At 42.3% G+C, this 23,494-nt stretch overlaps 1 protein-coding gene across 4 annotated transcripts; it reads right to left on the bottom strand.

Moving 5' to 3' along the window:
- Positions 1 to 1,712: 1,712 nt before the first annotated feature.
- LOC111149800 (mitochondrial carrier 2) lies at positions 1,713 to 21,932 on the bottom strand. Of its 4 annotated transcripts, none has more exons than XM_022507076.1 (13): positions 21,782 to 21,932; positions 18,529 to 18,613; positions 18,263 to 18,369; positions 12,217 to 12,243; positions 11,583 to 11,645; positions 10,111 to 10,168; positions 9,801 to 9,852; positions 9,330 to 9,389; positions 7,715 to 7,808; positions 6,620 to 6,667; positions 5,816 to 5,883; positions 3,710 to 3,785; positions 1,713 to 1,922 (listed from the first exon to the last, which is right to left on the bottom strand). In XM_022507076.1, exons 1-13 carry the CDS (start codon positions 21,866 to 21,868, stop codon positions 1,836 to 1,838), a joined length of 912 nt encoding a protein of 303 aa, XP_022362784.1. In that variant the 5' UTR covers positions 21,869 to 21,932; the 3' UTR covers positions 1,713 to 1,835. The 4 variants fall into 4 exon arrangements, with proteins under 4 accessions (XP_022362784.1, XP_022362786.1, XP_022362785.1 ...); XM_022507078.1 differs by having other exon boundaries at positions 18,263 to 18,401; positions 21,782 to 21,839; XM_022507077.1 differs by lacking the exon at positions 12,217 to 12,243 and having other exon boundaries at positions 21,782 to 21,920.
- Positions 21,933 to 23,494: the final 1,562 nt, after the last annotated feature.

The following is a 23,494-nucleotide window of genomic DNA, read 5'->3' as shown; positions in this document are numbered from 1 at the left end:
TTCCACAGGTGCAGCTTACTAGATGATTCTTATCTAAGTTCTTACACAGGATTATTTCTTGCAGGTGGATCTTAAAGAGTACCTACATGTATTTCACCCTTGAATAACTTCAGACGTCTGATTATGTTAACAGCCTATACAAGTTCATGGAGGACCACTGGTAGAGTACCCTTATTGGATCTGTAGCTTGGAAGAAGTCAGACGGACTGACTGGACAGCACTTAGAAAAATTCCAGGCCTTCCTAAAATCCTGCATGGCCCAACTTGCATCAGCAAAAATCGAAGCCATGGTGCCCTCTGGTGGCAGACTGGTTCTTCCAGTCCAAGAAGCTTCTCGACTAGGTATAGGCCGGTATGTATGAGCACGGAAGCCACAGGATAATAAACATGGCACATTTTCCTGGATCATCTTTACTGAAGATTTTTTTGGAGGGGAAAAAAGTGGGTAATGCAAAACATTTTTATATTAAAACAAATGCAGATAATATTGAATAGAATATAAAATTTACATTACTTTTTGAGACAAAGTAAGAGACAATCAAAGACATTTCAAGGTAGGCTGCTCATGAGCTTCAGGCTGTATTCCTAAACCCTGAGGGAGGGAGGAGACCCCTGCAAGCTCACTCTGATATTATAGGTGCTGCTCTTTTGATAGAGAAATCTGAGCAGCGGCAAATTAAGTGCTTACTCATTTGGCAAAATCCCAGTGGATTATTTAAGGGAAACCATATGCTTTCTCATCTTCGAGCATTTGAACCTGCTTTAAAAGGCCTGAGTAAATAGGAGCTTTATGCTTGAGTTGAAATGATTTCCTTCTAAAATGTTTTTTTTCTTCCTATGAATGCTAACATGCCTGAGGGTATGACATGCGAGGTGGTCAGTATCCTAAGCGCCCCGTGGACCTATGTGTGCATTATCAGGTATGAAGTTTTAAGTACACTTTCCCAGGGCGTCACTAGGAAGGAAAAGCAAACTACTTACCTTCAGCAACAACAACAAAGAAACAAAATAAAAACTGAATAGAAGATTATTAAGATGATAATCTGTACGGAAAATATTATATACACATGGAAATGTATAATGATACAATTTAGGGACTGGCAAACACTTAGCTCTTAGAGAAGGGGCTATTGCTGCAGTATTCACTTTTCATATTTTATATGACAATTTCTTTTCATGGTGGTGCGGGGGAGAAGCCAATAGGCTTGCTTTCCAAATCCTGGTTGTTCTCTGTAATTTTCCCTTTTTTGTTGTTGTTGGCAATCATCTATTACTGAAGAAGCAGATAGCCTGTGTGGAGATTTTCCAGGGTCATTAGCAATGGATTGTCTTTTTCAAGGATGAGAGACCGGGTTAATCAAACGTGCTTAGAAGCACATACTGGGAGGCAGATTCTGGCGGATGCTGAGGTTTTAAGGTCTACTAAAGAAAAGGTAATTCATAACCTCCCATATAGTTTACCTTATTACATTTCTTAAAATTTTATAGAATTACTTCTTTCTTCTTGAGAATGTATTCTACGTTTTACAAAGCCTTAAAATTAAGACTCAAATCACATGACAACCTGACTATACCTTTTGAGAAAATACCCCCATTTACAAAGAACGAGTCTGGAGCAAAAATGTCCCATTTCAGAATAACTAAAGGGGGAACATCAGGGGTAAATAATGTAGTGCTGATAAAAACAACAAAAAAGGCAGACACCAAACACCTCCATTTTCCCAAGATTAAATGATTATTAAAAAAGCGCGCCACACTGTATAGAAATCAACATTCTCTCCCATAATTCTGTGCATCTGGGACTATAGAAATGTCACTGTCCCTGCCCCACATCTTCAAATTAACATTCTCAGGTCACAACAATAAGTCTTCCCAAAGGGGACCTTCCGGAAAAACAAGCTATTTCCTCGGCTCATATTTCCCTGGAAAAAAAAATAAAATAAAAACAAATAAAGTCTAGTGTGAACATGAGGTCAGCTAGTCCAAATCAGCAGAGAGATGCATCTGGACACTTTTCTGGAGACGTGACTAAAAGGGCCAGGGTGAGACTGAGCCTTTCCGGCTCCAGCTGAGCTTTCTGGAAGCCAACTACGATGTTGCCACATGTGTAAGGCAAGGATCTCTTCCTTACAAAGAACTCACAGTTTGCATTCTGGCTCTGACACTTGCTAGCTAGGTTATCACGAGTCAATACACAGAGGGTGCTGACATGGTCCCACCACTCATGAAGGGCTAGCTTTTATTTACTTTTCAGTGGAATGGTCACAGCTTTAGGAAATACTTCTAAAATCTTACGAGAGTAATAATGCTGTAAGCTTAATTGAACAGACTCTGAACTTAGACTGCACATAGATCCTGCTCCCACAAATATAGGCTGGGTAGCCCTGGGTTATACAATTAGCGTTACTGAATGGTTCAAAGTCCCAATCTCTTCAGATGTGAAGTGGGATGATAAAGAATGGTACCTATCCTCATACGGTTATTTTGAGGATTACAGGAGCTGGTACACAGGCGGCTCTCAGCGTGATGCCTGATATACAGTAAATACCCCATCAAGATTTGTTGTGTTAAGCGCTTAGAGGACTTACTGCTCCCCAGGTAAGGTGTCTGATACCCTAATACATTTTCTATCTGCTTCCTTCCTACAGCAGGGCTTAGAAAGTAGGGAAAGGAGGTCTATCTTCCCTTTTAAATGGTGACCACAACAGGAGATTGCCCAGTAAAAGTGTAAGACTCAGAATGAAACCCAGGATATCAACATCAGGTCTGTATGGAAATCATCCAAGCGTTCCAGCCTGATCAAAGGGGCTTGCCTGGCATGGGTGCTGGGTAAAGGCAACTACAGGAGCACTTAGGCCTTTTCTTTTGGAGGTCAGGCTGGGGAAGCCTGAGCTCTGTGAACGGAGGACTTTCTCACAGGCATTTCCAGTGCTATGATATAACGTGATAAAGAGAGTCCTCATACACTATCTTCTACAATGTTTGAAAAAGTGTGTGCCACTTCAAAACAGCTTAAAACTGATGGCCATTTAATGTGATCCTGTGTTAAATTTAGTGCACAGCCACCCATTATTTTGGTTCCTAACAAAGCTTTGCCTGGACTGAGAATTTGTGGTTGCAGATGACATACCTCACAGCAATAATAAAGAAGAAACTGGAGTCTGGACAAAATCATTCTCTAAAAAGACTAGAAGAGACCAGCTCCACTATCATCACTACGACAAAGAACGTCATCAACAACCTCTCGTTTCTCAGTTTCCTCTCTACTATACTGGAGAAAAACACATGAATATATAAGGAGATCCTGAGAAGTTACAAAAAAGAGGTGACATTAGAAAAAAAGAATCTGAAATTGGGGCCATCGTTTTAACACCCAAGATAATCATCTACCCAGACCTTATTTATAATTTGAATGTGATCACTCAAATGGATTCTTGGTCACATCTAGGGATTCTTAATTCATGACCCCTCCTGATATTTCTACGCAGCACACTTTACTGTTGTGCTGCAGCGACATACAAAACAGTGTAAAGGGTACATAACTGGTAACTAAAGGGCAACCTACAAAAATTAACCTGGGATTCCAGAGACATTATTTAAGAAAACAAACAAAAACAAAATAAAATAAAGTATGAGAGAGAGGAGGGGTGAGGAGGGAGGGAAGAATGGAGACAGAGAGTGAGAGAGAAAGAGAATGAGACAGAAGTACCTCTTTTTGCAGCATGCACCAGCAGTCTATCCAAGAAGTATATACCGGGGAGTAGGGAGGGCATCCACCAGCAAGCCTGAAACGGGGGGGGGGGGGGGGGGGGGGGGGCGCGGAACAAAAAAAAAAGGGGGGGGGGGGGGGGGGGGCGGGGGGGGGAAGCCATTCAAATTAACATTTCCAAAGCATTCTCTCAAGAGTTTGATAAATCTTTTTTTTTTTTTTTTAAAGATTTTATTTATCTATCCGACAGAGAGAGCTGACAAGTAGACAAAGAGAGAGAGGAGGGAAGCAGGCTCCCCGCTGAGCAGAGAGCCCAATATGGGGCTTGATCCCAGGACCCTGGGATCATGACCTGAGCCGAAAGCAGAGGCTTCAACCCACTGAGCCACCCAGGCACCCCAAGAGTTTGATAAATCTTGGTCAAAATATTCTCCTACCTAGAAAGTTCCCCAAGAGGTGATTTTAGTTTCAATGGAACAAATTATACTGGAGCAGGAAAAGAAAAAGCATCCAAAAAGGATTTCCCTCCCTCATATTTAGGTCTTTTTTTTTTTTTTTTAAAGTAATCTCAACACCCAATGTGGGGCTATAACTCACGACCCTGAGATCGAGTTGCCTGCTCCCCGACTGAGCCAGGCAGGCACCCCTCATATTTAGGTTTTGAAACAAGTAAACACAAACTTCAACCAGTTATGAATCTTCTAAAACACCCAGGTTTTTGAGAATGAATATAATTCTAGAATATAGCAATTATGTGATTAAAGTACAGAGAAAGGAGATTTAAAAACTAAGTGGTGGGGCGCCTGGGTGTCTCAGTCCGTTACATGTCCGCCTTTGGCTCAGATCATGATCTTAGGGTCCTGGGATCAAGCCCCGCCATCAGGCTCCCTGATTACTAGAGAAGTCTGCTACTCCCTCTCCCTCTGCTGCTCCCCCTGCTTGTGCTCTCTTTGTGTCTATCAGATAAATAAAAAAATAAAATCTTAAAAAACAAACAAAAAACAAAACCTAAGTGTTCAAAAGAACCTAAAAACTGGCGACCACATGCTTTACTCAGGTAGAACCCAGAATCACTTCCTCCCTAAAAATCTGTAAGGACGGGGCGCCTGGGTGGCTCAGTGGGTTAAGCCTCTGCCTCCGGCTCAGGTCATGATCCTGGGGTCCTGGGATAGAGCCCCGTGTTGGGCTCTCTGCTCAGTGGGGAGCCTGCTTCCCCCCCCCCCGCCTCACTGTCTGCCTCTCTGCCTACTTGTGATCTCTCTGTCAAATTAATAAATATTAAAAAAAATAAAATAAAAATAAAAATCTGTAAGGAATAATAATACATTCAACTCATCTTTTGTGTATGCTCTGAGCTAAAATGTGGCCACTGCCCTACCAATCCCAGGTGTGATTGGTAATTTGGAATTTTAGAGCATGTAGCTCTTGATCTCAGGGTCTTGAGACACAAAACAAACAGAAGACGACAGGATATGGAATACGACAACTATGTTTAAAACTCCACATGGCTCTTTGCTTGACATCTGGTTTGAAAACCATGACAGGTCTAATGGCACACTGTGTCGGGGACTATATTGGAACAATGAACTAAAGCAAGAGGCAAAACTTCTGCTCAGTGTGGTGCAGGCACTTGGCATCTAGAAGCTGGCAATCAGCGGTATTCACGCCATACCGCCACCCACCCTCCCCGACCAATACAGTGAAAGGTTAAGAACCTTCCCATGAAAGAAAGAAAAAAGAACATTTCTAGGAACCGAATTTCCTACTTTTCTTTCTTTAAAACTTACTTTCTCCATGCAGCCCCTAGGAAAAACAGGGAAGGATGTGGAAATCCAGTAATTTGATCACAATTCCACTTAAACCACAGGCAAGCGTACACTGTCTATAAGTACTTGAGAAACAGTCTTTGCGCCCTTCTCTATTCTAAGAGAGGATATGAGGGGGCTGCTTAGAATATAAGCTAATACCGTTGTTGGTGCATGGAGCGGAGAGAGTTAGAAATTCAGGAAATCTAGTAATGGCATCAACTGTACTTTTCTTCCCCAAATCTCTCCCTGGACTGCTCTGCCTGTCAGGTGAACGGGATAAGAAATGCGAGGCACTTACCCACAGTTGTTGACAGCCATGAGATTAGAGACAAGCACAAAGGGATAGGTCAACATACTGGCAAAAAACTGTAAAGTGGTAAAAAGACAGCTAAGTTATTAGGTTGTTCTGAATCTTTAGTCTCTTCTTCTTCTGCTTCCCACTATGGTCAACACTCCAACGCTGGTTTTGCTTTCTCAGCATCCCAGGAAAGAAGAAATTATGCGTTTTTGAGCCTGAACAGGATACCTCCTCCTAACATCCCCATTATCCAACAGTTTAACTGAAGACCAGAAGGCTTCTCTTACTGCGATTGAGTCTTCTTTCAAGTAAACTCAAGGACATGATTTAACAGAAAAAGTAAACGCCATTAAGTACAATGAAGCATTTCAAAACATCCCTGAGATAGTAAGAAATTATGCATGTCCTTCTAAAGACGATGGAAGCTACTTCGGGAGTCAAATACCAGGACTCAAGAGGGAGAAGACGCCACATGACTCAAGAGGGTGAAGCTCTCCGGGGCAGATCAGAAGGGGGAAGCAGGCCTGAGACCTGCGGGCCAGGATGTGCTGAGAAACGCCCACATGTCCCTCCCACCCCCCTGAAAGCCAAATAGACCAAACCATGTGGGCTTGTTAGTGCCGCTCCTGTGACGCAGGGACTCTGGGTTATTCTCGCCTCTGACAGACGTTAACAAGCTTGAGACTCTCCTTTGAGACATCTCGTTGCCTTAAAGCAGTGATAACACATGACCCAGGTGAAATTAAAAAGAAAATGAAACAAAACACAACTATCCCTAGGTCAAGAGGATTTTAAAAAACTCACTCCTGTGACAGCTTGGGAATAACTCTTCATTTCACTCATGGTGGAAACCTAAAACACGAAGAAAAGTCTATATTAGAACGAGTAAGAAAATTAAGATGATGTTAAGGGCGAATTGTCTCCTACCATCTCAATCTATTCTATCTCTAAATTTTTAGTTTGACAGCCAGAAAATTAATTTCAAGATGAAAACATAAAATACTGATTATGAGCCTAAAGAGGCAGGGGACAAAATGATCAACCTGATTCAACATGAAGAGACAAATTCGCAGGAGACTATGTGATGGCGGAAGAACAAATATAATAGGCCCAGGATTAAAAAAAAAAAAAAAAAAAAAGGCAATGAGACTGGTAACCTTTTCCCACGTCCTAGAAATCCAATCCCCGGAAACAACATTTATGGTGTATCCGAGGGACAAGTGACTACCTCTGTGTGCGCCCCGCTGTGTCCCAGACGCTGCAGAGACCAGCCTCCGTACTGCAGAAGCGCACTGCGTGGGTTTAGTCCTCCCTGTGTGTGTTCTACTTTCCACCATGCTACGGGGCTGCCTCTGTGCAGAGAGGCCCGCAGCTTCCAGGAAAGGCTAATTCTTAAAACCTCCCAGGCTGAGGTTCCTAAGAAGCCCAGTCCAGGAATCCCTTTAACGTTTCAGATTGGACGAAATAACCCTTGGTACACTATGTCCTGCTTCATAGTATCTGCAAAAATCATCTATCAATACCGAGGCCGCCACGGCAGCACAGAGACAGGGACAGATTTCTTAGGCTTTACTCGGCTATACCCCAGGGACTTTTTCAGGTGCATCTTTCTACGGTAAATAGTATAGGTCAACCCATTAGCCTTTCAAAACTTGACTCACAGTGCTTAGCCATGTAACAATGAGTCTGGCAAAAACATAATGAAGTGCCACTTTATCATTTTTTAAAATAGATTCCATCCTAAACTTGGGGTCTGAACTCATGACCCTGAGGTTAAGAGTCACATGCTCCACTGTCTGTGCCAGCCAGGGGCCCCACGACGTTACTGTGAAGCTAACCAAGCCTCCCAGTGAATACAATAAAGTCAGCCCCAACACATCTTATCCAGATCACACCTACCCCACTGTCCAGTGCATAGGTATTGACGAGGTAGGCCAGTGAGTTACAGAGCCACAAAGAAATGATGTCACCTAGGAGGCGGGGAATAAGACCCCTACATGAAGAAATAAGAAAAATAAGAGCCAAGAACTGCGATCAGTAAAAAGATAATCCACTCAATACAAACACTTCTCAAAGAAAGATTTCAAAGTCTTCGAGAGAACTGAAAAGACATGGGGAGCCTGGGCGGCTCAGTGGGTTAAGCCTCTGCCTTCAGCTCAGGTCATGATCTCGGGGTCCTGGGATCAAGCCCCGCATCAGGCTCTCTGCTCAGCAGGGAGCCTGCTTCTCCCTCTCTCTCTGCCTGCCTCTCTGCCTACTTCTGCCAACTTGTGATTTCTATCTCTGTCAAATAAAAAAAAAAATTAAAAAAAAAAAGACAACAAATGCTGGAACCTAGTACAGACTAGTTCAATCTAGTTAATGTAATTGTACTTGAGGTTAATCTCCAACGACTTTCATTCCCATTTGACAAATGCAGGCCAGCTATATGCCCTCAAAGCTTCACCTAATGGGCTCACCTAACTATTAAGAACTATGAGCAGGGGGGACAAAAATCTGCCTGTTTTGGAGAGACTTAAATATCACTTTGGCTAAGCTACTTGACATTCAGATCTGACAGGGCCGAAAATGACTACAAAATTACAAAACGAGAATGGCTCAAACAGAGATGGGTGAGGGACGTCAAAAAAACAGATTCCCAGGGCCTAAGCGGCTGAGGTGATGCAGCACAGCACAGCAGGATGAACATCACCCCACAGACTGAAGACCAGGGTTCAAATGCCATGTCCATCACTTATCCGCTGTGTGACCAGAGCAAATGAACTTCCCAGAGCACCAACTTTTTCTAATTTCTAAAGTAAGAATTTAATAGCTATCCTATCTCCTAGACCATTTACTTATTCACTTATTCTTTCTTTCTTTTTTTTTTTAGTAGTCTCCATGCCCAACATGGGGCTTGAACTCAAGACCCTGAGATCAAGAGCTATGCTCTACCAGCTGAGTGAGCCAGGCCCCCCCCCAGGCTATCATACTCCAAAAAAAACTAAAAAACAAACAAAAAAATCCCAGTTACATGGCAATACTCTGAAAATAAAAGAGGACCATTCTAGTTTTCATTATTAAAAGAAGAACGAGAGTGGTAGTCTAAGTTCTTCCAAAGGAAACCCAAGGGAGTGAATACGGCCTTGCAAAAATGTATTACTCTCAGGATAAGGAAGATCATTTTCCTATTTTTCAAAAATTAAGTTTCTCTAGTTTATCTACTGCACAATAGGAACTTATAAAGGTAGAAACTTGGAATGAATTTAACAAAATTTTAACAGAATTGAAAACAAAATGAAAAACCCCCAAACAAAAACCAAAACCCTAATATCCAATGTTTTAGATGTCCAGAAGCAAAGTCTGGGATCTTTACAGCAGAATTTAAGTCTGAGGGGCTTTAACAGAGTGTCACAGGAAGTAAACCCCGAGAGTACATTTTCTCCAAGGATTAAACAATGAGTCGTGTCCTGATTTTCATTAAAGCTTTCCACCCCCACAAATAACTGCGCATGTAAATCAACAATTTACTTACGCAAAAAATCCTAGGATGCCCTCTTCACGATAGATGGTTACTATGGAATCATAAAGTCCACTAGGTACAGAAGATGGAAAGGCAAAAATACATGAAGATTATTTTGGAGCTATTAAAAAACTGTTCAATGATCACTTTTGACAAGGAAATTTATACCCCACCCTCCCTATCTGCCACTCTCACTCTGCAAAGACAGCTGAATTTGGAGACAGGAGTGGAGATAGGACTACCCAAGGGTGCAGTCACATGGAGTCAGGGTGAATTTTGGCTTCAGTGGCTCTGCAACTTACTCTGAGATCCTGGAAAGGTTCCTAAACCTGCCTGGGCCATTGTCTTCCATTTTACCATTTTTTGGTTCATTTTTGTGCAGAACAAATGATCTCTCAATTTGCTCTGTAAACTCTAAGGCACCATTAAAATATAAAACACTTCGAAAGATCTCTCTGAATATGGGAAAACGAAAACACTTACCAGTACTTGGATTCTCTGCCAATGAACTGTACCATAGATCTCAGAGTAATCACTGCAGAACAGAGAAAAGATTTTTAAAACTATGTCGAGATAAACTTTGATAGCCCTGAAAAAGAAGAAAGTTTTTCCATCTAAAAACACTTTGCTCTCTGGATAAACTGGACAAATGCCAAAAGGAGCAGGCAAACAAAGAACACGCATGCAAGGTACTTCAGTGAACTCCCCTATCAACCTATCTAGGCGGTCAGGAGAGCCCATGCTATGAAAGGTGGGTCACAAATCAGATTTCAGTCACCAACTGTAAACCTACCGTGGAAGGGATGTGTGATGAGGGTAGCAGCAGAACGGGCCATCATCTCTCGAGTCGTCTAGAAACAATCAACACACACGTCTGAAACCTAAACAGACGACACTCGGATTCCTGTGAGAAGTAATGTTGGCGGCACAGCACCCTTGCCCTGAATGTGGTACAGTGTAATACACCGTTATCCTCTCTTACCTTTCCTCCTGGGTTTCAGTGTTCTGTTATGGTTACTTCTCAAAACTGACGTGCAAAGCAGATTTCTGTTATCTTCTCAATTTTACAGATTGGAACAACCAATCCAAAGATTAAGAGGCTCGCTAGCAAACACTAACCCAGCTGGGATAAAACCACAAGGCCTGGTATTTCCATTTTTAAGTTGCTTTCTCCCTGAGAGTGATTTCAGAGAGTCTGTGATCTATATTATTCGAATGTCGGGCTCTGTTTAATCTGTGCCAACAGAGCAACTCTGACTAGTTTTTCCACCCCAACCCTGTAACTGTGCAGTATCTTAGAGCCGCTATTTATCCTAGTTTATCTTTCTTGTCCAGGACTCTGTAAAGAAGTGGCAGAGAAAATTAGATTACAACACTGGGGAGGCAGGTAGTGAAGACAGCAGGTCCGTTATTCACCTGTGCATTTAAACATCACCTTCGGTCATCTAGTTAAGATATCCCTCGCCCCTGCGCCAATGATAGTCCTGAGAAGAGCCCGTGTCACAGGATGGGTGAAGTCAAGTTAAAAAAAAAAAACCACAAAACATATTAATACACGTACCTCTACTTTTAAAAAAAGGTAGAAAATTTACCAAAAACAAAGCTGATTCATCTGACATCTAGACCTGCTTCTTTTGGAATATGTGTTTTAGAAGGCAGCATTCACTAGAAGACTGTGATCTCACTAAACACAATAAAACAATGTAAAGACTAAGAAATAAAAGAGTGAAAAAAAAAAAAAAAAAAAAAAAAAAAAAAGATAAAAAAGTCAAAAAAAAAAAAAAAAGAAAGAAAAGAGTGGTTTTGAAAGCCAAAAATATTAAGTCAGGCACGAAACAAACTCCAATGACAGAGGAAGGGAACGGGAAATGGGTACGAGGAACAATCCCAAGTCAGAATAACGTTGTAAAAGCGTGTCCTGATAGATGTTATCTGACACACGAAGGGGCAGGTCACTACTTAAACACAATTGTGCCAGAGGTTTACACCTCTATTAGAAGACTTTCAGTAGAAACCTCTTCAATTTCACACATGAAATGAGTGGACAAAATTAGTTTCCTTGAAATGCATCTAATCCAAATAGAAAGCAATGCTTTTTTTTTTCCTTTTTATGGTATCATGTAGAAAAGCCCAAATTGAATTGAAGGTCTATTTTATTTGGAATAAATGCTGAACACATGGGCCTGATGATCCTGACTCCACAAACTGCCACATTGCATACATTGCGAGTGAGGGAAACAGCACAGGACATCATCAGTCTCTTACCTCCTTGATAACTTGGTCGAAGGAAGGTGTGACTTCTTTCTGTACATTTCCAGAGCCTAAATCCTGGAAATCAAAATGAAAGAAGACAGGTATCTTGGTGGTTTTATTTTTAATTTGATATGATTGTTATTTTTTAAAAGGTTTTATTCTTTATTTTTTAAAGATTTTATTTATCCATTTGTCAGAGAGAGAGAAGACAGAGCACAAGGGAGAGCACAAGCAGGGGGAGGGGCAAAGGGAGAAGCAGACTCCCTGCCAAGCAAGGAGCCCGATGTGGGACTCAATCCCAGGACCATGGAATCACGACCCAAGCCGAAGGCAGCCGCTTAACCGACTGAGCCACCCAGGTGCCCCTAAAGGTTTTATTTTTTTAAAGTAATCTCTACATGTAACGTGGCACTTGAACCTGTAACCCTAAGATCAAGAGTTGTACCCTCCACTGACTGAGCGAGGCAGGCACCCATATCTTGATGGTTTTAAATCGAACTATTCAAACTGGTGGCCATCCTGTATGCCAACACTCACTGAGATGAAAGGGGAACTGACTGCTTGTCCTTTCTCTGAAAAAAGACCAAAGAGCAATAACAACTTGCAAGGGAAACGGGCCCGTGCATACAAATCAGCTCCAACATACCTCAACCTTGTCACATTCCTGGTAATGCTACAAAGAAGAGAAAAGAAAGGATGATTAGGGCTGTCATAGTGTCACTGAGAGAGGACATAAAATGAGAATAAAACAGTTGGCTTTTTCCTTTTTTGGGCTGCATATTTCCAATACTTTCTATTTCCAATTAATTGGAAAGAAGTGTCTCTAAGATGATCTCATTGCTAAGTTTCATATATTGGCCAGCTGGAGGAACAAGTGAATGCTCATGAAAACTCTTATCTAAAAGAAGAAATAGGAAAACAAACCAAAAACTAAAAATCCAAGGGCATTATTTACTACACATACACATTTAGCAGAAATAAGCTGGTAAAAACATAACCTAACATTAAAGCTATGGAAAAAGCCTCATGGCTTTTTCATGAAAAAGCAGGACCACTGCCAAACAACCTGATTAAAAAAATGGGCAGAGAATGTGAACACACACTTTTCCACAGAAGATATACAGACGGCCAAGAGGCAAATGAAAAGATGTTCCACGTCACTCATCATCAGGAAATGCAAACCAAAAGCACAATGAGATATCATCTCACACCAGTTAGATTGGCTATCATCAAAAAGACAAGAAATAACAAGTGTTAGGGAGGATGTGGAGGAAAATGAACCCCGATACTGTTGCTGGAAATGTACTCTAGCGCAGCCACTGTGGAACTGTATGGAGGTTCCTCAAAAAGTTAAGAAAAGAACTATCATAGGGGTGCTTGGCTGGCTCAGTTGGTAAAGCATGTGACTCTTGATCTTGGGGCTGAGTTTAAGCCCCATGTTGTGCACAGAGATTATTTTTTTATTGTTTTTTAAAGATTTTATTTGACAGAGACACAACGAGAGAAGGAACACAAGCAGGGTAAGTGGGAGAGGGAGAAGCAGGCTTCCCGCCGAGCAGGGAGCCCAATATTGGGCTAGATCCCAGCACCCCTGGATCAGTTCTCTGCCTACTTGTGATCTCTGTCAAATAAATAAATAAAATCTTTAAAAAAATATTGTTTTATTTGACAGAGAGAGAGTGTGAGAGACAGAGCACAAGCAAGGGCAGTAGCAGGCAGAGGGAGAGGGAGAAGCAGGCTCCCTACTGAGCAAGGAGCCTGATGTGGGGCTCAATCCCAGAAACCTGGGATCATGAGCTGAGCCAAAGGCAGATGCTTAACTAACTGAGCCACCCAGGCACCCCGTGCATAGAGATTACTTACTTAAAAAATAAATAAATAAAAGAACGACCATAAAATCCAGCCATTCCACCTCTCGAGAATATGAACACTAAATTTGATAAAATATATGCACCCTGATGTTTATAGCAGCATTATTCATAATAGCCAAGATACAGAAACAACCTAAATGGCCATTGATGGGTGAATGGATAAGGAAATTATGGTATCTAAGCACAATGGAATACTGCTCAGCCATTAAAAAAAAAAAAGAAATTTTGCCATTAAAAAAAAAAAGATTTCATTTATTTATTTGAGAGAGAGAGAGAGCAAGTGAGTGAGCATGAGAGGGAAGAAGGTCAGAGGTAGAAGCAGACTCCCTACAGAGCCAGGAGCTGGATGCAGGACTCGATGCCAGGACTCTAGGATCATGTGCTGAGCAAAAGGCAGCCACCCAACCAAGCAACCCAGGTGCCTGAAATTTTGCTATTTGTGACAACATGGGTGGACCTTGAGGGTATCAAGTGAAATAAATCAGAAAGAGAAAGACAAAAGCTGTGATTTCACTCACATTTGGACTGTAAACCAACCTGCCAACCAACCAAACTCAGGAAGAACAGGTTACCAGAAGGGAAGGGGATGGAAGATGGGCGAAGTGGGGAAAAGGGGTCAAATGTATGGTGATGGATGTTAACCACAAGATCATTTTGTAACAAATACAGATGTCAAATTACAATGCTGTACACCTGAAACTTGAAAATGTTATGTACTAATTTTACCTCACTTTAAAAAAAAAAAAAAAGTAGTACCAATACCAAATTACTGCAAGGCTCTTTTCTTCACTGTACAAAAGAACAAAGAATTGGTGCCAAGTCAGAATAGCTAAAATTGCCTCACTTTTCTGTTTGTATCTGACTGTTTCTAAAACAAGCAAGAGAGAAGATTCTGTTCTCTTCCAAAATACTGAATACTGCCAGAGTTCAGACTATATTGGAAGAGGAAATACTATTTGTGGGATATTTTAGAAACAGAAGATGGGATAGGTGAAATAGAAAGAATCAGAGACAATAGAGCCACTAATCCTACCAGATTAAAAAAAAGACAATACTTTCTTCTGTAAAAAGATTTTTTTAAAAAATTCAGAACAAAGAGAACAAATTTCAAGACCAAGCAAAATGATGTTTTGGGGTCAAATTCCAGGTCTTTAGTTAGAGTAATTCTAATAGTTCCAGTTTCACGCATACTTAAAAATTCTTGCTCATTTCTAGACTTAGCTTTTTTTACCCTGTTAGTAAAATTTCCTACCTGTCCTTTCTACATTATTCTGAACAGAATTCAACTTCATTCTTGTTCAGATATACAGAACTCTTTCTTATAACGGCTAACAATTTCAACAACCCTGAACTGGTCTTTTTTCCTGATGCAAAAAGCTGCTTTTTTTTTTTTTTTTTTTTTAAAAATTTTTTTTTTTTTTTTTTTGAGAGAGAGAGAACACATAGACAGAGAGGTAGGCAGAGAGAGAGAGAGAGAGAGAGAGAGAGAAGCAGGTTCCCTGCTGAGCAGAGAGCCCGATGTGGGACTCGATCCCAGGATCCTGAGATCATGACCCGAGCCGAAGGCAGCGGCTTAACCCACTGAGCCACCCAGGCGCCCCCAAAAAAGCTGCTTTTGATAGTAAGTATAGAATCAATTCCCTGTCATGCCACAAGTAAACACATATTCAGGGCACCTGCTAAATTCCACTCGAGCTTACTTTTCCTGTAGGTAAAGGAACTTGTTCTCAAGCAGTACTCTCACTTTTGGTCTAAGTCTATACACAAAACCAGGGGACTCCGTGACAGATGCCTTCCCATTAAGCTCACTTAAGCAATGGCAACAATTTCACTGAGCCCAGGGGAGGGTGTGGCTGGGGACAAAAGGCCAGGCATCAATCCACCGAAAGCTTGGGCCCATTAAGACTCCATTACTCAGACCCAGGGGTCACCTGCAAGTTTCCACATCTGGCCCACAGGCATGACAAGAAGAGTAAGTGTAAAGTGGGTATAGCACGCAACTCCTGATCTCAGTGTCACGGGGCTTGTGAGTTCAAGCCCAACAATGGGCACAGAGCTTACTTTAAAAAAAAAAAAAAAAGAATGCGTGTAAAGAATAATGAAATGACTGAGGGGTGAAACAGCTTCCATGTGAGGCAACTACTAGAGAACCTCTCCCACTCAGAAATCAAGGAGGGCTGAAGAGAATTTAAAATCTAAGCCAATTAGCATTCATATGTGGAATTTAAGAAACAAAACAAACGATCATAGGGAAAGAAAAAAGAGGGAGACAAACCAAGAAACAGACCCTTAACTAGAGAGAACAAACTGATGGTTACCAGAGGGAGGGGGAGGATGGGTGAAATGGGTGATGGGGATTAAGGAGGGCGCTGTCGTGATGAGCACCAGGTGTTGTACGGACGTGCTGAATCACTATATTGTACACCTGAAACTAATATTCCACTGTATGTTAACTAATTGGAATTCACATAAAAACTTTAAAAAAATCTAAGCCAATTAGATCATGAAACTTTAACAAAATCAAGATACGCTCATCAGATGATAAAACATTAGAACTTGGTTAATGTTAAAGCCTACAAAAGTAAAGGAAGGACTGTGCCAAGTATTGTTTAAATAAGCAGTTAGTAACCAATTGGAATTTAATACATTTGATGTATTACCTAGGTTGATAGTAATACACAGATTTGGTTAGCATATGTTGTGACTTTTTTTTTTTTAAAGATTTTATTTATTTGGCAGATCACAAGTCTGCAGAGAGGCAGGGAAGCAGGCTCCCTGCTGAGCAGAGAGCCCAATGCGGGGCTTGATCCCAGGACCCTGAGATCATGACCTGAGCCGAAGGCAGAGGCTTTAACCAACTGAGCCACCCAGGCGCCCCTGTTGTGACATTTTTGGAGAGTTAAGAGCACAGAGGCTAACATACCTTGGTGCCAGTAGGAGACAGAATAATGAACCAGAAATCCCTTAGTTTTATATTCTCCACCACACTCATGCTAAATACCTTCCCATGGACTGTTTAAGTGGTGCAGAATTTGTATTCATAACACCTTTATAAATACAATAAAGGGCCATTCTGTTTGAACTACATGGTAACTGGTAAAACTGAGAAACCAGCACCATCAGAATCATTAGCTTTGGCATTTGAGGTGAAAAGAAGCTGGCAAAACAAGAGGATCCATGAGAAAGAAGAAATGTAACCTTGGTTTTTTTTTTTTTTTTTTTTTTTTTAAGATTTCATTTATTTATTTGACAGAAAGAGAGCACAAGCAGGGGGAGAAGTAGGCTCCCTGCTCAGCAGGGAGCCTGATGTGAGGCTCCATCCCAGGACCCTGGGATCATGTCTTGAGCTAAAGGCAGACGCCTAATCAACTGAGCCACCCAGGCACCCCATAACCTTGATATTTTAACAAACATTTTAGGAAACACTGCCAACATAAGAAAAATTAATAATTCACCTACATATGTCCATGATCTCAGTTTAAGGTTAAACATGTTTAACAGTTGCCCCTTTTGTTTCAGAGCTCTGGCCTTCTTAAAATAAAACTCCACAGAAACAGACAGCCAAAGTTCCACCTCTCATCTCTTCCCCCACTTCCCAAAAGTAACCGCAAGCCTGATGTGTACTTTGGTGAGGTTAAAAAAAAGGTGTTCCCCAACCCCAAATTTGTGTGACATAATACATTAGCAGAAACAGTGCATAAAATATAAATGTAAAACAGAATAAATAATTAAAAGGCAAATATCCATGTAGTCATGATCCAGGTCAAGGAAAATAATTTCCATTACCCCTGAGCCCCATGCATGATCCCTTTCCCCCCTCTCTCTCCCCACAGATAACCACTATCCTGACTTTTACGTTCCTTTTGTTAAGTTTTTTTTTTTCTTTTTAAAGATTTTATTTATTTATTTATTTGACAGAGATCACAAGTAGGCAGAGAGGCAGGAAGAGAGAGGAGGAAGCAGGCTCCCCGCTGAGCAGAGAGCCCATTGTGGGGCTCGATCCCAGACCCGAGCAGAAGGCAGAGGCTTTAACCCACCAAGCCACCCAGGTGCCCCTTGTTAAGTTTTTAAAAAAAAAAAAAAAAAAACAAGTTTCTGGGGTGCCTGGCTGGCTCAGTCCATAGCACATGCGACTCGTGATCTCAGGATTGTGAGTTCATGTCCCACGCTGGGAGTGGAGCTTACTTTAAAAATAAATAAAATATTTAAAAAAATAAATACATAAGGGGTAACTGGGTGGCTCAGTGGGTTGGGCCTCTGCCTTCAGCTCAGGTCATGATCTCAGGGTCCTGGGATCAAGCCCCGCATCGGGTTCTCTGCTCAGAGGGGAGCCTGGTTCCCCCACCCCCCGGCTCTGCCTGCCTCTCTGCCTACTAGTGATCTGTCTGTCAAATAAATAAAATAAAAATCTTTTAAAAATAAATAAATACATAAATACATAAAAAATAAGCTTGTAACAGAGAACATTTTACTAGCGGTAATGTTAGAAATAGGAGGAAAATAACTCCAGAAAGAAATATGTGTTTCAATCAGCTTCCTTCCTTCTTTGAAGAAATAAAATGAGCTACACAGGAGATCAAGTAAGTGTTTCTGCTCAGAATGAATAGTTCAGAGGAAGAAGGACAGCAGATCAAAATCTATCACTTCATTTTATACAAATTCCTTTGCATCCCAGGGAAGACTTAAGAATGGGTTTTGAAGTAAATGTTTTCAAGAGAAGAAAGGACCTGGTCTTAAATATATCTTTGAAATTGCTCTTGGTCAGAAAAACAAACTGCATAAAAAGAAATCGAAATCTTTGAGATTACTTGATTTTCTTACCTGTAAAACTTTACCATGGACCACAGTTCCAAGGACGCCTGAACACAGTCTTGGAGTTAAGCCTGTGAACAACCCACGCTTCCCATCGACGCTCGCAATGTGCTGAGCTGAGAACACAAGTCAGAGATTTAAATTCCAGCTGGAAGAAAGGGTTACATAGAAATGTCATGTAAACAGGCTTTCTAGATCTTTTCTTTCTATAACTCCTGCCTACCTAGCACCGTTCTCAATGTCCTCCAAATTCCAAATAAATAAAAAACACTTACCATAACAAAAGAGACCAGGAAGCTGACATACTTGCCGCCCAAAAATATTTCGTCCTATTGTTGGAGGAAGAGGCTCATATCCCACCTTCAAAAACAAGAGAATATATCAATACCAAGCAATATTCCCCAAAATGTATTGGCTGCAAGGTTCTAATTTTTAACCCCAGTGAAAATGCAGTGTAGTGTATGTTTTCCGAGGCAATCATGAAGTATCATCCTTGTCAGTTTCTTATTCTGTCAACTGGTAAGACTTGTTTCAATGAACTCCAAGCTTTCTTTTGGTTCAAATTCTACAAAGTAAACCATGTAGCTGAGATGGACAAATATAAAATTGAATATAAAATAAGGGAACTTTTGTGTTAGGAAAGCTACAGTTTACTGAGGAGTATCAAAAATACTTTCTAGGGGTGCCTGGGTGGCTCAGTTGGTTAAGCGACTGCTTTCTGCTCAGGTCATGATCCTGGAGTCCCTGGATTGAGTCTCGCATCGGGCTCCCTGCTGGGGGGGGGGGGGGCGGGTCTGCTTCTCCCGCTGACCTCTCTCCTCTCATGTTGTCTCTCTCTCAAATAAATAAATAAAATCTTAAAAAAAAAACAAAACTTTCTAAAGCAAACCTAACACTTAAAAAAATTTTTTTAAAAAGATTTTTATTTATTATTTATTTGACAGACACAGATGACAAGTAAGCAGAGAGGCAGACAGAGAGAGAGGAGGAAGCAGGCACCCTCCTGAGCAGAGAGCCCCATGTGGTGCTAGATCCCAGGACCCTGAGACCATGACCTGAGCCAAAGGCAGAGGCTTTAACCCATTGAGCACCCCACGCGTCCCCCCAAAAAAAGATCTTTAAAAAATGATTTATTTATTTATTTGATAGAGAGAGGGAGTATGTGAGCACAAGCAGAGAGAACAGCAGGCAGAGGGAAAAGCAGGCTCCCCGCTGAGCAAGGAACCAAATGTGGGACTTGAATGTGAGACTGGATCCCAGAAACCCGGGATCACGATCCGAGCCAAAGGCAGACGCTCAACTGACTAAGCCAGCCAAGAGTCCCTACATAAAAGACTTACTCGTTTATCTTATTGAGAGAATGTATGCGCTAGGGAAGGGGGTGGCAGGCAGGGGCAAAGGGAGAATCTAAAGCAGATTTGGCACTGAGAATGGAGCCTGACACAAGGCTTAATCTCACGACCCTTGAGATCATGACCTGAGTCAAAACCAAGAGTTGGACACTGCACTGACTGACCCACCCAAGTGGGGCTGAACTCACGGCTGAGAGATTAAAAGACACTTATACCCACGGAGCCAGCCAGGCGCCCTGAATGCATTTTTTATATTTGAACAAAACAGAAGACTAAGCCACCATCAACTTTGTATTTGGCTAGCAAGATGAAACACTCAAAAGGCAAATGCAGAGAGCGCTGGATAATTCATGTGGGAAATATTTATAAGCTAAATCCATATTAAATAAGCAGACTGTCATTTCATTAACAATCTAATGAAGGACACTTTACAGTTAATGATTACGATTTTAGTTTTACAATATATTCAGCATTTTTAGTAGTAATGGGAAACTTGAGAGAATGAATGACATAGGACTTGGCTTTGATCCGCTACTGCTGTAATTCTTAACCTGTTCAATTAAATAATTCCTGAGCTCCCTCAAAGTGTTACCATACCACTATTTTTAAAACTGAGTATTTAAAAATTACACCAAAACCCTTAAGACACTTGGTGACATAGAAGTTGTGTAAACAGGGTTAAGGATATTCAAATTTTTGAAGCAAGAGCTCTCAATGTCACTACGAAACCCTGCCTCCTGAAGAAGTTGAGTAATGGGCTCATATCAGATTTACTGTGAAACGTCACCTCAAGACACCATCTAACTACAAATGTGCCAATTCTGTTTTAGACGTCACAGCACATTTCAATCAAAGTCTTTGTTCTTAATTAAAATAATTTAATTTATAGTGGGCTTTTACATACAGAATCTGCATCCAACGGGTCAACCTGGCAACACGTATTTTAGAGAAGTATCAACTCAAGATTAAGAAATGTGGCTCTCCCTAGTGTCGTGCATACTTCTGAAAGAAAGGTAGGACAAGTGAGGACAGGAGTTCTAACAACTGCTCCTTCCTTGGTACTATGCATGACATAATTGTCAACTTTCAACAAAGGTTTTAAAAAAATGAATGGCATGCTCATCACAGGGAATTCTGGAAAGGCAATTGAAAATACTATGGAATAGGGTATCACTAGTTAAAACCTGGCTTACTTGGGGCGCCTGGGTGGCTCAGTGGGTTAAAGCCACTGCCTTCGGCTCAGGTCATGATCCCAGAGTCCTGGGATCGAGCCCCACATCGGGCTCTCTGCTCAGCAGGGAGCCTGCTTCCTCCTCTCTCTACCTGCCTCTCTGCCTACTTGTAATCTCTGTCTGTCAAATAAATAAATAAAATCTTTAAAAAACAAACAAACAAAAAAAAAAACCTGGCTTACTTGCCTGTGAATAAAATACCATCTAAGGATTGTTTCACAGTAGATCAAAAACTAACATAAATGCTTGAACTCTTTCATCTTAACTATTTCCAGCTCAGACAGAGGTGATTTTTGCTGTCATGAGCCACATGGGCTGCTGCTGGAGAGCGCTCTGTGAGCTCAGTGAATCCTTCCGAAATTTGAATCAGCAACCACTTCATTATCACTTCTGAATGCGCTCCTTGTGTTTACCTGGGTATCTGGTGCTAAAATCTCGGAACAGAATAGCAGCAGTAACAGTAGCAAATAAAAATGAAAGAAAAAAAAGCTAATAAAGTATTGGCTCCCCTCGAATTTCAAATTTGTCTTTAACAGATTTCCTGTCTTGCGTTTGGGGTGGAGGAGGTGAATGCTGATTTCAGAGGGGGCTGGAGGGCAGGGCTGGGAAACTCGTGGTGGCAACTGGCCAGGATCAACCTCAGGGAAGAAAAAACAAAGTTCAGAGAGCCACCAGGACAGGCAGGGCAGGACGGCAGTTGGCTGCGGGGAAAGGATCGGGCCTCCCCGCCTGGCAGGAGGCGAGACCTGGGAAAGGCCCATGGACAGTGGAAGAAGAGCCGCGGGCCGTGGAAGCTGTCCCTAAGGGGAAGGAAGAGGCGGCAGGGAAGGAGCAGCATCTCAGGGTACTAGAGGCCCGGAAGGCTGGAGCCGATCGCCAAGCGCCGAAGGCAGCGGCGACTGAACAAGGCGCCGGGCGGGGAAGGGGATGGCGACGACTCATACCTGGATGAGCACCTTCACGTACATGAGCGGCTGGGACAGGATGGTGAGGCCGGAGCCCAGGAGCACCTGACTGGCCGCGTCCGCCATGATGGCACCCGCGGACGGACAGACAGACGGAGCCACCAAGCGACCGAGCCGCTCCCGGATCACGTGCCAGGACCGCCGGCTTCACTGGCCCGCCCGCGGCGCGCGCGCACGCACGCACCGGCGCGCGCCTCCCCACCCAGTCCCCGCCCACCGCCCCGCCCCGAGAAACGGCAGGCGCTCGCGAGCCGGCGCTGGGGTCGGGGCGGGGCTTACAGGCCAGGGGCGCATGCGTTCTATAGTGGGATCAGCGCCTTCCACTAGGAATGGCAGTTTCTCTTGCGCTTGCGCAGGCCTGGAACGTCCGATGGAGAAGAATGGGCGTGGCAATGGGGGGTGTGACCCTGACAGCAAAGGCAAGGTCAGAGTAGTAAAAGAATTGAAGAGGGTTTTCTGTTATGCTTTGCCGTCTACCACTTGCCCTTTGAGCATCTGCAACATAAGGTACAAGGGTATTCGGAACCATAAACAACCTAATGGCCAGCAAAAACTAGTTACGTCTTATACTGAACAATTAATTAATGTGGAAGTTGCTATTCATTCATTCAGTTAATGTCACCTTCTCAGAAATGGCTTCTCTGACCTCTATTTAAATTTACCTGCCCCTTATTTTGTACCACGTCGCTTGGTAGTACTTACTGTCTGAAATTATTCGTTTGTGCCTTCCACCAGAATGCAAGCTCTGTGAGTTCAGGAACTGGGACAGCCTTTGTTCACTGTTGTCTATTCAGCGCCTGGCACATACTAGGTGCTCAATAAATATTGCATGAATGAACAAATACTTCAGTGCCCTGGAGGCTACAGGCTATAAAAGGAAAAGGAAAAAAAGCAACGTCCTTAACCCTTCAGCCTCCAGTTCACATGTTCTGTAGCTTAGGGAGGTGCAGCATGGCTCAGAGAATGAGGTACCTGGAGAAGACATGCTTTTGGTTCCTGGCTTTCCTTTGTATCTCAGTGATTCAGAAAACATTTTATCTTCTGTTACTCAGTTTTTCTATCTAAGGATAACACTACTACCTACCTCTCAGGGTTATTTGTATGTATGTATGTATTTGAGCAGGGAGGGGCAGAGAGCAAGGGAGAGAATCTCAAGCCAACTCCGGTGTGACTGGGGAGCCAGGCGCAGGGCTCAGTCTCACCACTGGAGATCATGAGGTGAGCCAAAATAAAAAGTCAGACACTTAACTGAGTCACCCAGGCACCCTTCAGGGTTATTACTGGCCGGCAAGTGGAATTATATGTAGGATACAATTTTTTTTAACTGTATGTTGAAATAGTTTGGTTTTCTTTTCTTTCTTTCCTTTTTTTTTTTGGAGAGAGAGAGATTGAGAGAGAGAAAGAAAGCATGAGCAAGGCGAGAGGAGCAAAGAGAGGGTGAGAATCTTCAGCAGACCCTGCACTAAGTGCAGCCTGACTCAGAACTCCATCTCAGGACCCTGAGATCATGGCCTGAGCCAAAATCAAGAGTTGTTCACTCAACCAAATAAACCACCCAGGCTCCCCGAAATAGTTTTAATTATTATTATCCTTTACTCAGCATGGTGTTCGGTGGCCCTGGGAGGCAGCTTTATAAGCTAGAAGAAGCATGGCCTTTGAAGGCCAATAGACCTGGTCTAAATTCCATTTCTA

This window comes from Enhydra lutris, unplaced genomic scaffold, assembly GCF_002288905.1.
Source record: "Enhydra lutris kenyoni isolate GAN:26980312 unplaced genomic scaffold, ASM228890v2 scaffoldscaffold22, whole genome shotgun sequence".
Taxonomy (NCBI): Eukaryota; Metazoa; Chordata; class Mammalia; order Carnivora; family Mustelidae; genus Enhydra; species Enhydra lutris.
Note: the sequence above shows the minus strand (reverse complement) of the source record. Positions and strands in the feature narration are given on the sequence as shown.

Bases quoted from the DNA above. Each gene is read 5' to 3' on its own strand.
- LOC111149800 (XM_022507076.1), bottom strand. From the start codon at position 21,868: ATGGCGGACGCGGCCAGTCAGGTGCTCCTGGGCTCCGGCCTCACCATC. The intron at 11,646-12,216 runs GTATGTTGGAGC...TTTGATTTCCAG, and splicing joins AGGAATGTGACAAGGTTGAG to GATTTAGGCTCTGGAAATGT. The intron at 7,809-9,329 runs GTAAGTAAATTG...TTCTTCATGTAG, and splicing joins GGCATCCTAGGATTTTTTGC to GGGTCTTATTCCCCGCCTCC.